Below are 13,758 nucleotides of genomic sequence, written 5' to 3'. Positions count from 1 at the left end.
CACCCTTAGTTAGTGGGTCATGTGGGGACTCACTGACAGGACCATAGCAGTGAGTCTCCTCCCTGCTTTTCTTCCCCTTCACTCTCTGAGTTTCTGGCCTCAAATCCATGCTACGTACTTAAGCGAACTCTAAAAGCCGGCAGTTAATCAGAGAAGTGGAATGACATCTATGTGCACTTTTCATCCGAGATGCCTCTGAATAGTCTCAATTTTCTCTCCTCTCCTTTAGCTGCTAGGTACTTCACCGTGCGCACCACTCGGGATCCTAGCAGACACGACTACGACTTGTCTCAAGAGAAATAGGATATTAGAATTTTGACATGATGAGTTATTGAAACTTAGGGAACAAAGTATGCTTATTAGTATTAACAGAGCAATATCACAAAACTATATATGTATGTTTGGTTTTCTCTCACACCCTGTTATTTCCAACTTAGAAAATATTAAATTATATGCTTTTTCACATTTTCATAGCCTTGTGAAAATATCCAGTTCTTATAAATTAGTTTCAACTTAGTAAGATTTCTTATATTTATTATATAAAAATTTCTTACCACTGTAATTTTAACTAATTGAGGTGTGATATATGAGGACTGAGGGTTTCAGTTCATAAGTGCATGGTGTATTCCACACAAATGAGCTTGAATGTGTCTCTACCAGCAGCTTATGCCAATAGACAAGTTCTCTCAGTAATACAGTTGTCGTAGCCTTGATTGGGTGTCTTCTTAAAAAAAGGCCTACTCAAAACAGTGGTATCGCTATTCCCACTCCTGTTCCTGGATTCCATGTATTGTGAGCTTTATCTCTTCCCTATCCCTATGTACATGTTCTGGTCCAGTCCAGAGTTCAAAGCAGCACTGAGGTCATGAGCTGATCCCAAGGGCTCAAGAGAAAGTAAATGTTTAGAAAAGAACGAGGCCAACCTATGTACAAATATGTCCTGATACAATTGATGTATGGATTGTAACAAGAGTTGTAAGAGCCCTCAATAAAATGACCTTAAAAAAACAAAACAGTGGTGGGGAACTGATTACAGGGATCCACATGTGACCTCCTCCCTGGGAGAGGGACGACAGAGAAGGGGGGAAGGGAGACTCCGGATAGAGCAAGATATGACAAAACAACGATGTATAAATTACCAAGGGCACATGAGGGAGGGGGGAGCGGGGAGGGAGGGGGAAAAAAAAAGAGGACCTGATGCAAAGGGCTTAAGTGGAGAGCAAATGCTTTGAGAATGATTGGGGCGGGGAATGTGTGGATGTGCTTTATACAATTGATGTATGTATATGTATGGACTGTGATAAGAGTTGTATGAGCCCCTAATAAAACGTTTAAAAAAAAAGAAAAAAATCAAAACAGTGGCTTCCAAGGGATTCAATTCAAAGTAGGCAGGTCAGCTCAGAAGGTTACAGCAACTCTCTTGAGGTCTCCCAAGGGATAATCTTGATATGCATGGGGCAAGAGAGGCAAGCTGGTTTTTTGCCCCAAACTGGTGCACTGCATGAGCAGGTGCCTTGTAATGGTGGTAAAAACCAGTCCCCCATCTGCCACAAATCAGGCCCTTTTTTGTCACACATTGTTAAACCATATTTTTCAGAACCTCTAAATAGAAAACTCAACTAACAGTTTGACCTGCTGTAACAAACTCCAAATGCACTAACCCCCTCAGATCAAAAAACAAATGAACATCATCTTGACTTTTGATTTTTCTTGATGAACTTTTGGGGGGCAAGGTGACAGTGGCATCTTCCACTGGCTTTATTGATGTTTGCTTTCGGGGTCAGAAAAATAGCACCAGGTCTCTTCACCAGTAATGACCTTGCGGGGAGAGTCTGTGTTGCGTTGTTGCTTTTCTTTCAAAGTGTGGCATATTTCCACTTGATGTGTTTTCCTGGCCAGTCAGAACCCAAGGCACAAATTTCGCATGACCCTTCTCATTCCCTAACATTCTGTTAAAATTCACTGACCCAAGCTCCAAGATACCCCAGATAACTCCCCAACTTTTCAGTGGTCTGTTGTCGGTCTTTGAGCACAAGCGCATGGATTTTGTCAACATTTTCATCCGTTGGGGAAGTTGACAGACGTCCAGAAAGAGGTTTGTCATCAATTGACATTTCACCTTTTTTGAAATGAGCAAGACCACTTGTCCGCTTGAGTTTTCCCCATCGTGCTGTCCTTATAAGCTGTGTTCAACATCACAAGTTTCTGCGGCGTTTTTCATGAGCAGGAAACAAAATGTCACAGCTGCACACTGTCCTCTGAGACTGGCCATCACAGAAAGACGATGTTTGAGTGACGCTGATTTTATTAAAAAAATTCACTGTGACCAGAGCAAATCTTCCTCGGCGATGCCACTGGGTGCACTGACTCTAAGCAAGTTGTTTGACATTCACCTCGCAGGAAAAATCCATTCTACTGATGCTCTGCCCAGTGGAGTTTTTTGTTTGTTTTTTTTTTGGGGGGGGCACCTCTTCACACTTTATGTTGCTTTTCATTAAGTATTTTATTATGCTTGTTTATTGAAGAAATATTGGAAAATATAATGTACAGAAAGGAAGAAGAAGAAGATAATCTTCCTAGAAATACTCACTTCTTCCTGTGGTCTGTTTTACGGCAGCAAAATGGGGTGAGGATCTGCATAATGCTCTACAAGGAGGTGGAACTTGCTCTTGGAATCAACAGTGGGTACAGCAAGAGGACCCTGATGCATCTGCACCCCAACATAAAGGTATTCAGTGTTCTTTCGGTGAACTAAGTTTCCCCTTTATTATTCTGTGAGAAATTTTTTATGTTTTACTCTTAAGCATTGGTAATCTGGTGAAGTTCCTAATGTTTATTTTGAATAATTAACCTTGCACCCTTTCTTAATTAGAAAACAAAAATTATGAGGGACTGGAAAAGTCAGGGAAAATGGAACTAAAAGGTAATTGAAGGATTCAGCAGCAATGTGATAAGGTTCGAGATCAGCATACAAAACATATTTGATTCCTTCGCACTCACAGAGAGAGCTCTGAAAAGAACATCAGGAAAACAATAGCATCTGCCACAGCCACCTGAAGGGTAAAATATTTAGGAATACATCTACCAAGAGCCACGAAATATCCAAACACATGGCATAAACCTGATGAAAGATACACCGCAGGAGAGCAATTAAGGGACTGGGCTCCTAAAAGTCAGACGCTTATGTGCATCAAAGTAGTTCAAAGAAAACTCAGACGGGGGAAAACATGTTGCCAGTTACATATTGGACAAGGGACTCATGTCAAGATTCTATAGAAAACTTTAATACCTCAACAAGAAAAAGGCAAGTCATACAGACAGTGGGCATGAACTAAAGAAGACATTCGGGAAGCCAACAGATACACAAAATGCTCAAGATCATGAGCCACTGTGGAGATGCAAACCAAAGCAGTGATGAAACGCCCCCTCCTCTCAGCATGAATGACAAAAGGCAGAAAACAAATACTAGTGAGTCAGTGGATGGACTCGAACCCGCATGCCCTGCTGGTGGAGCTAGAAAATGATGTAAGCACTGTGGAAAGTAGAATTAGTAGCTGACCCAGCAATCTCACTATTTGGTATGTCCTAAAGGTATACGAGCCACAGTACAGATAAATATACGCACACCCCTGGTCATCAGAGCACATTTCACAATAGCAAAATGATGTAAGCAATCTAAATGTGCATTGATGACATAATAGGTAATTAAACTTTGATGCATCTGAGCAATGGACGAATAATGCAACATTGCAGAATCATGAATCTGCCAAATACCTCATAGCATGGATGAGCCTGGAGGTTGTTATGCTGAGCAAAATTAATCAGAAGAGAACAAATTTTGTATGAGACAACTAAAATAAGAAGTCAAGAAAATGTTTGCACATTAAATGAAACATAGTTTGATCATTACCAGGAGAAGGAGGGAGGAGAAATCACAGGCAAGAGGGATATTCAGGTCTTAATTGAATGAAGGGGAAGACAATCATACAAAAAGGAATGCCAAACCAAACTCAATGTTTAGATAGACACACGGGCCGAACAGATGTCAGAGGGCAAGTGGTGGGAGTATATCTATCTATTCATATAGTTATCAGAGGATATATTATATTTACCTTTATTGCACATATCTCCATGAATATGGTGGAACATACAGGAGGCAAAGTTATGAATAGTTCTTAGACATAACCCAGCTCTTGGAGGGAGTAAATTGTAGGTCCTAGAGGACCAGGAACAGAGTCTTGGGGAAGAGCAAGTACACAGAGATAGTGTTCTACATCTTACTTGAGTTAACCACAACTCGAAATTCATAAGCTCATTCATCATCATCTAAGGTGCAGCTATTGGTCTCTCTCCATCCAGAGGAAAGAAGAGTGATGGAAATTGAAAGGCATGGAAACAATTAGTCCAATGGACGAATCCAGCCAACATATCCCTGAGACAAGAAGAACTAGTTGGTACCCAGCTACCAGTATCGGTTGCTCTGAAATGAATCGCTTTACGAGGTCCTGGATGGAGTTGGAGAAAAGTGTGGAACAAAACTCAGAATCCTAAAAGAAGCCAGGGTACTTGTCAAATCGAGGCAGATGGAACCTCGGAAACTGTGGCCCCGAGTCCCTCTGCAGATCTGGAACTGAGCTGACTCCTGCGGTAGAATAATCAGTCATTTAAGAGGAAAAGGGCAGCATTTTCCTACAACCAAGTTCAGAGGGTTAGTGTGTTAGGCAGGGTTCTCTAGAGAAACAAAACCAGGACCCTTATTGTTATAAATATACATAAAAGAGGATAGGTTTATACAATGAGAAGGAATACAACAGCTAATTAGTCCACACAGCAGGAAAGAGAACTCAGTTCAACTCACTTCCATAGAACAGTTAATCTACTGGAAGTCCTTTAACTCACATGGCCTGCCAGATCCAAGGTCAAGGAAGCAGACAGCAGATCCTCCCTCGGGCAAGGCAAGCAGAGTGTGCCCACAGGTGGCAAACAGTAGGGTCGGCCACCAACAGTCAGTAGCTCTGGAGCTTAGTGAAGCAGGCCTGGATGGGATACTCAACACAAGCAATGCAGGGCAGCAGGATCCACCAGCCACAAACTCAAGCGATGTGTGCCCCAGCAGCATGGTGAAGCAGGTCTCAAAGGAGCCTCAAGCTCTAGCAACATGATCCATGGATTGGCGTAACCCACAGGTAGTGTAGCTCACCAGTTGAAGCAGAGAACTAGCTACAGCAGCAGCAAGCTGATCACCAGAGAGCAAGAGAGAGGAGGGACAGCCTTGCAAAGCCATTTATCTCTTCACCCTCCAATCAAACTGTGACCTGATTCATCCTATTGGCCAGGTTGTCACAATAAACCTAACTATCACATTCCATCCCCTGCCAACTTGGCCCCTGTACACAATTCTTTAGCCACGTATAATTTCCAGACATTCATGAAATCACCCTTAACCCTAACATCATACATCTAGCATACATATAATTGAAAACACACTGAATCTAATTATATCTGGTACATCGTACATGAACAAAGGAAAGATATTCATACAAAGAAGAAATACAATCACAAACCTTGCTTTTGCATTTAATCATGTGGTCCTAACTGATAGGTAGAACTACCTTCTTGTACTGCCCATTCTGTATTACCTTTGCCCTTGGCCAGCACCTCAGCTGGCCGTGGTTCTTTGCCTGGTGGGAAGATTGAGGGGAAATGAAGAGCTAATAAAAATGAGCACAAGAAAGCAGGAAATGTTCCAAAATTAATTATGGTGATTGTACATCCCTTCTTAATTTGATTGCAGTACTGAATTGTATGATATATGAATTATGTCAGTCAAACTTAAAGCAAAAGGCATATGAACATAGGACAGGTCGGAAAAGGATTGTTCGAGGGATTGTATTTGAAAAGAGGACGGGAATAGCTTCCCAAGTTCCTTTCCCTCAAGAGCTGCCGAAATATCTACCTGTAACTGTATGCTTACCAGTTCAACTAAGGGCTATAAAAGTGCTAATATAAGTATTAAAAAATCTTTCTAGAGATAGAGGTTAATTAGAACATTTTCAAGCTTGGTATATTCTCCGTTGTCTGAGATGTTCACCCTCCCGGCACAATTGCTGAAGACAAAATGGGTGCATAAGCAATATGGTGAAGAAGGCAGATGGTGGCCGGCTATTACAAAATATAGCGTCTGGGGTCTTGTGTAATTTCAAGCCGCCATTCAGCAGAGAAGAAGTCTACCTGGAAGAAGCACACTACTGGTGCGATCATGAGTCATAGGTACTGGTAATAGACATCAGCAAACACACAAACAAAAACACATTGAGAACAAGGAGGTTGGAGCAGAGATCCAGAACCCATCTATAGAAAATGGAACAATCCCCCGACAGAAGGGCCAGAGGGAAGGGTTAGTCAACCAGGGTGCAGTAAAGCATCGATGAAAAACACTGCATTCCTCTGTTCCTTGAGGCTTCCTCACCCCCCACCACCATGACCCCAGTGCTGCTCTCAATTCAGACCAGACCAGAACATGTACACAGGGGTAGATAAGAGATGGGAGCTCACAACACACAGGCTTCAGGATCTGGAGTAAGAATAGTGATGCCAGAAGGGTAGGGGGAAGAGAGGGACAGGAAGAGAGAAAGGTGGAACCGATCACAATGATCGACACATAACCATACATGTCTCTCCAGGGGGAAGAACAACAGAAAACACGGGGGAAGGGAGACAGCGGTCGGTGTGAGATATGAAAACAATAACAATGTAGAATCTATCAAGGGTTATGAGAGAGGGTGAGGGAGGGGGGACAAGAGAGCTGATACCAAGGGCTCAAGAGAAAGTAAATGTCTAGAAAAGAATGAAGGCAACATATGGACAAACTCGTTTGATACAAGCGATGTATGGATTTTGATAAGAGTTGTAAGAGTCCCCAATAAAATGATCTTTTAATTATAAAAAGAAAGACGTCTTCCTCTGCTGCATACTGAGAATCAAGCCAGAAGTTCGGGACTTTCCTTGGTCTGTCCACAGCACATTTGGCTGTGGCATTCGACCCGCAGGCGGTGCTGCTTAGGAGAAACAAAAAGCAGACCTGTTTTATCTAACAGGCGGGGTCTTTTTTACCTTTAAAAAGATCACTCCTTTTTATTAAATTTTTAAACATTTTTATTAAAAATCATTTTCCACTCCTTTTAATTAAAAATAATTTAAAACACTCCCTGGAAGCATTGAGAGGATATTTTCCAAAACAAAAATAACAAAGCACCACGCCTCCCCCTAGAGCCATCAAGTAGATTCTGGCTCACAGAGCCTAAGTAGATTCTCAACTCTGTCTAGGGTTTCCAAGACTGTAAATCCTTGCGGGATCAGACAGCCTCATCTTTCTCCCACAGGACAACTGGTGGGTTTGAACTGCTGACCTTGTGGCAAGCAGTCTAGTGCCTAACCAACAATGTCACCAGGGATCTTTAGTGGGTATTTAGCTTAATTAATCACCCTAGTCTCTTACCACTGAAGCTAATGACCTCTCAAAGTTGCCAAAATATATTCCTATGTCCGTGATGTGTGGTGTGATTCTTCCTCTCAAGGTGATGAGGCACCCAGACCACGTGTCCTCCACCGTCTATCTGTGGGCTCATCATGAGAAGCTTGTCATCATCGACCAGTCTGTGGCCTTTGTGGGTGGGATCGACCTGGCCTACGGAAGGTGGGACGACAATGAGCACAGACTCACGGACGTGGGCAGCGTGAAGCGCGTCACTACAGGTCCATCCCTGGCGTCCCTCATAGTAAGAAAAAACACACTTTTATGGAACTGTTGAGAGACACAAATTATATAAGAAGGTGTAAATAGGATGGCAGTAATTGGTTGATTGAGAGGCTGCAAAACCCTTAAGGGGTAAAAAAATGGAATCAACTATCGGATTGAACTGTTTACCAGCCTCACCACCTGGCTAGACTGTGACTATGAACTAGTAACTTAGCATCTGTGGGTCTTGGCTCGTTCTCTTGCAAAATGTGGTAAATCATTGTGAAATTCTTAGCACAGAGCCTGGCAGATTGTACAATGGCCAGTAACGAATGATGCTATGGGATGGTTGTAGCTAGGAAATGAAGGAATGATTGTAAAACTGGGGTTGGTATGGGGCACATAGCAATCATTCAGAATGATCATTTCAATTATTTATTCCTGCCTTAGTCCAGAAGAAAAAATGTACAAACCTGCCTGTAATATAGACAGTATTTTAAAGACATAGTAGCAGAGGCAGCAATGGTAGAATGAGCCCGAGGCAGCGATTCCCTGAGGTACCATCCTGTGGCTTTCCGGTGGCGCTGCTGGATGGGTAGCGCGATGGTGCGCATGGACCAGCATTGAAAGCACTTAGCTCTGACCCCAGTGGAGGGATGGCTTTCATGCGTTTCATTTTAAAGTACATGTTGGCTACTCCTTTCGGCTAGTGTAAAGCTTGATTTGCTATTACTGGAATTTAGGATTTACATGAACTTTTCCTAAATTCAAAACTTTGACTTCTAAAAATGTCTGTGTGTCAATATTTTGATGCTCTTGATAGGTATCTATTAAAATGTTATGCACTGACTATACCACATTTGGCCTACCCGAAAAACCAAACTCACTGCTCTCCAGTCAATTCAGGCTCAGAGCGACCCTATAGGACAGGGTAGAACTGCCCCTGTGGGTTTCTCAGACTCACTCTTTATGGGAGTAGAAAGCCCCATCGTTCTAACTCGGAGGGACTGGTGGTTTCAATCTGTGGCCCTGGTGGATGGCAGCGCAGAGCATAACCACAGCTTCACCACCAGGGTCCTTACACCTCACAGTACTTTTCACATCAAGAGCTGCCGACGCATCTACTTTCATGAAACGCACCGATGGGTCCATCTTATTTCAAGGCTGGAAGCAATGGTGACTTTCCTGGGGAGAGAGTACTTCAGGGAACAGGAACAAAGAGGATACGGGCGGAGGAGGCATCGCATGGCCCATGGTGATCTGAGGAAGATGGTCAGTAGCTTTGGAAGAAATGTATCGCTGATATTTGAATAAAGATTAGTTGATAGGAAGTTTTAGGACGTTGGCCTACTGTAAAAGGAGCCACAATGGAACACCTGGCATTCCTTCAGACGTTGAGATAGCTCTCTGTTTCCCCGTTGCCGACCTCCGGACTTCACCATGTGCTTGTACCAGAGTCACCATCCACGCTCCTTAAATTCAAGGACTGGATTACAGTCTCTCTTATGCAGTGACCTCTTTTTTTTTTGTACTTTTCTCAGGCTGAAGGAGCAGAAGCTATAGAATCTTTGAGCCTCAAAGACAAAAGTCAATCTAATAAAAATCTTCCCATCTTAAAGAGCGTGGATGGCACGGATTCAAAAATGAAAGGCATAGGAAAGCCAAGGAGGTTCTCCAAGTTCAGCCTCTACCGGCAGCTCCACAGGCACCACCTTCAGAGCGTGGATAGCAGCAGCAGCATCGACAGCGCCTCCAGTAAGTCCGGGTCCTCGCTCCACTTTCAGTGCTGGTCACGATGCTCTGCTCTGCTCTTGTCAGGCTGCACACCTGCGACGGGCTGTCCTTCTACAGGGGAATCAAATGTGCCACGCTTGTCGTTCTCCTGCACACCACGCCACCTGATGGCTTTGTTGCCTCAATTTGGGGCAGAGTTATTGTTTGATTCACATTGAGCAGGTGTAACAGCCACCAGTCTTGCCTCTGGTGGTCGCAGAATGACTAAGGGCTCTCATGCTAAGCCTTAGCATGGGTCCTCAAACTGTTTAAACAGGGGGCCAGTTCACTGTCCCTCAGACCTGTTGGAGGGCCGGACTATAGTTTTTTTTTAAAAAAAACCTATGAACAAATTCCTATGCACACTGCACATATCTTATTTTGAAGCAAAATAACAAACGGGGCAAAAACACCTGGCGGGCCTGATGAATGTCCTCTGTGGGCCGCGTGTGGCCCGCGGGCCATAGTTTAAGGAAGAAGAGAACGATCTGATGTACTTTATAGATTTTTCTTAGGAGAAATTTTATGTCTTTTCTCATCCAGTGATACATCCGGTTCACAAAGTCTCTACATCCTGTAAATTTATTACTCTTTTCAAATCTGTTTCAAGCCCTAGAGTTTTCTGTTGCAGCAAATTTATGGCTGGTTTTATAGCTTTTCATGGTTTTCAGAAGGATCAAATTTGCTTTGAGTTTAGAAAACTTGATAGAGATAAATGCACTTCTTTGGTGTAGGGGGGGGGAAACTCTCAACTTTCTCCAGGTAGCTTTCAGCTATTTTAGAAGTCATCAAAATTTGCTGCGTGGCTCAAACCCCCACTTGAAACTCTGCTTGCCATCCCAGTGAACCTGGGCAGGGACTTGTTGGACGTGGTGATGCGGCTGAGCCTCCAGGGACTTCAGCTCTTGCTGCACTGTCTGCTGTGTGGGCACAGTGAGCCTGTTTCTGACCCGGCTTTGCACGCGCTCTTTTCCCGCCACATTGGTTCTTGAGAGTCAATAGAGTGCATTTGACTCCCCAAGAACTTACACTCCAGAAGTGCAGGTAAACGTGCCTAATAAATAGTCTTATGAAGCAGTAATGGGTCCATGATGGAATTCTCATCTTCCACGTGGGAGACCCACGTTGGCCATGCAGCCAGTGCACCTCGGTTAATCTACCACCACCCACACCTGTGTGTGGAAGCTTTTGTGTTGCTATGAAGCTGAACAGGTTTCCATGGGGCTCCCAGACTAAGACAAAGGCCGAGCAGTCTACTTTCTACATCCGTGAGTGAAAACCCCGTTGGGCCACGATGACTTTATCCCTCTGGGCATTGGTCGCCAGCAGTCGGGGCTGCTTGGACAGCTTGGTGGGGTGGGGGGGGCCATCAAGTCTGTTCCGACTCGTAGCCACCCTAGCACAAGAGAACTTAACACCGCCTGGTCCTGCACCGCCCTCACAGTGACGGTTCTGTTAGAGGCCCTGGCTGCAGCCCCTGTGTCCATGTGTCCATCCAGCTCACTGAGCAGGTAACCCCAAAAGCACCGGTACCACGAGTGTCATGAACAGTGCAGACGTGTGTCCGAGATCTGTAGGTGGGAGACCTTCCTCTGTAAAGATCCAGAAAGAGTTCTCTTCAGAAAGGGACAGGTGATTGAGGTCAAGAAAGAATTTGATTGGGATGGTTGAGAGTAGGAAGACAATACAGGTGAAGGAAATGGGTTCAACAAAGGTGAGGACATGGGAAAATGCTGAATATTAGAAGGTAAAATAGATCTGCAGCTGAGGGGCAGCATCAGAGACAAGGCTATGAAGACACAACGGTCACATTTAGAGCCTAGAAGAGTAAGCTGGGGAACGGGACCGTTGTTTAATTAAGAATCTTGAAGGCCTTGGAATGGAGACATAATGCTTTTAGATGTGAATTTTTAGAAAGTTTAATTGATGACCTTTGGGCAAAAAGAACTAGATTCTCAAGGAATGAGTGAGGAAATAAGTTATGGTGGGGCTGAAAAGGAATTTGGTAATGTGTCAGAGCAACGAGGAACGATCATAACAAATCACACTGATGGTAAAACCCTTGGTGTGCCGGCTGTCTGCCCTGAGTTCTCGTGGTGTTTCATAGACCGGCACACCTCGGAGACGCTGCAGTTTGGTTGCAGACCATGGCGATAAAGCTGGTATCACAGTAAAGGAAGTCCCAGGAATCCTTGACTTTCCCAGGGCACATCAAAGTTCTAGTTATGTTATCCTGAAGTGCAATAGCATTATGAAAACGTTTTTTGGGTTTTTTTTAGAGAAAGTTTTTAATATTGTGAGAATTAACCAAAATGTGTCGCAGAAACACAAAGTACGTAACTGCTGTTGGGAAAATAGCACTGATAAACTTGCTAGATGCAGGGTTGCCATAACCTTTAATTTGCAAAACACACACATTATCTGGAAAGCACACTAAACCAAGGTTGGTCTGCCTGGAATATTGTTATCTCCATTTTATGGATGAAGAAACTCAGCCTTGGAGATAAGAGCTTGGCCCAGGGATGACCCAATTTATCAGCCTCCCAGTGCGCATGAATCAGATGTGTGAGTGTGCAGAAATACAGGCCACTGTATTTCACTTTTGGGTGAAATCCCAAGGCCAAGCAGCTGAGGCGAGTTGGCACCCAGCTGACATGGCTGGAGCTGAGTCACTCCTGGCCACTGGAGCTAATAAGCCCAATATATTAAGCTGGACCTTAAGCTGTGGTTCTCTGCATTCTTTCGTGTGAGGATCCACTTGAATATACAAATATCTTGAAGACCTCTATTTTAAAAAGAATACATTGACTAATTTCATTTGTCTGTGTTTTCAAAGCTCCGGTGTCACTGTTAAATGAATTGTTCATTTGTAAATCACACTAACATCAAAATACACTTGTCAATGGAGAGCATGTGTGGGAGAAATACTTTATTCCGCATACAGCTAAGGCCACTCACAGCCGTTGCTTACCTCCACAGAGTTTCTAAGCCCTGAGACTGAGTAACATGCAGGGCAGACGTTCCAGGTAATGAATTTGTAACAGAGCTGGGTGGGGCTCTGTGAATTCCAGTGTGGCCCTGCTGGTTCCGGACTGAAGCTGGTTTTTTGCTTTGGTTTGTTTGATAAGATGGAGAAATCATGCCGTGGAGGGGGCATATTATGGAATGATGACAGGGTCATCGTATTGCTGATGAGGAGGCTAAGTGAAAAGATGTGAACCGGAGCTTGATGTGTTCATAACTCAGGCAAGGTGAGGCTGGCAGCGACGCAGTCAGCAGTGGTGGTCTGAAGAGGCCAGTGGGCATGGTGTGGCAGGACTGACAAACATTTCCCTTGACATCTCTCCATCGCCCCCTCCTTTATAAACTGAAGGCCTTTTGGGTGCAACATCCTCTTGTTAAGATAAAAAAATGTAATGACACATGAATGTCCAGGAGTAGAGAAATGGTGAAGAACACGATATTTGGTTCATCCCTGGTGGAATTGTGAGCCTTCACAAAGTACAAGTGGGGGCACAGAACTAATTGAGTATGTGTTTTTTATTTCATTAACTAAATACTGTATATACGCGTGTATAAGCTGAGTTTTTCAGCACATTTTTTAATGCCGTTTTTGTGGTAAAATCGAGGGCCTCGATTGATGTTCGGGTCGGCTTATACTTGAGTATATACGGTACTTATTAAGCTAACAAAGCAGCTAGAATGAACATTACTGAAATTCTCCAGTCAATAGATAATCAAATACACAGTACGGCAGGTGCAGGTAACGATTGTGGGGAACAATATAGCTGGGTAGGAGAGAGGCAATGGATTGACGCAGTGACAAGGGGCCTGAACCCTCTCTGAGCTGGATTGGCCCCACAGCACTGGGTCTAAACATGTCAGTGGCCGTGAAGAAGGTGCAGGGCCAGGCCGTCTTTCTATGAGCAGTGTTGTAGGTGAGGTTGCCATGAATCCGAGCTGACTCAATAGCCATAACTGACACCAACAAGGGAAGGAGGGTCGGCGAGAGGGGGTTATTCCGGTTTCATGTAGGCTTGTCGGAGGATACTTGTCAAATGGACAGATGTTTCGACAGGCCAGAACTCACAAAGCCACAAACTCCCTGCCTGCAGATCAAGTGACCCCCCTGTGGGATTCTAAGACTGTGCTAGGACCCTTTCCTACAGTTCCCCATGTGGTGGTGACCCCCCAACCTTAAAATGATTTTCTTTGCTACTCCATCACTGTCATGGTACTAATGTGAT

The 13,758-nt window shown here is 44.0% G+C and overlaps 1 protein-coding gene across 3 annotated transcripts in view; it reads left to right on the top strand.

Moving 5' to 3' along the window:
* PLD1 (phospholipase D1) overlaps nucleotides 1-13,758 on the top strand; it is a 227,444-nt gene that overhangs the window by 137,610 nt on the left and 76,076 nt on the right. For all 3 annotated transcript variants that reach the window (XM_075547028.1, XM_075547027.1, XM_075547029.1), the window contains exons 13-15: nucleotides 2,618-2,728; nucleotides 7,578-7,778; nucleotides 9,280-9,493. In XM_075547028.1, the coding sequence (XP_075403143.1) occupies nucleotides 2,618-2,728; nucleotides 7,578-7,778; nucleotides 9,280-9,493 (526 nt within the window). The remainder of the gene's footprint in view (nucleotides 1-2,617; nucleotides 2,729-7,577; nucleotides 7,779-9,279; nucleotides 9,494-13,758) is intronic.

This window comes from Tenrec ecaudatus, chromosome 4, assembly GCF_050624435.1.
Source record: "Tenrec ecaudatus isolate mTenEca1 chromosome 4, mTenEca1.hap1, whole genome shotgun sequence".
NCBI classification, from domain to species: domain Eukaryota; kingdom Metazoa; phylum Chordata; class Mammalia; order Afrosoricida; family Tenrecidae; genus Tenrec; species Tenrec ecaudatus.
The sequence above is the reverse complement of the archived record's forward strand: the minus strand, read 5'-3'. Positions and strand labels throughout refer to the sequence as shown.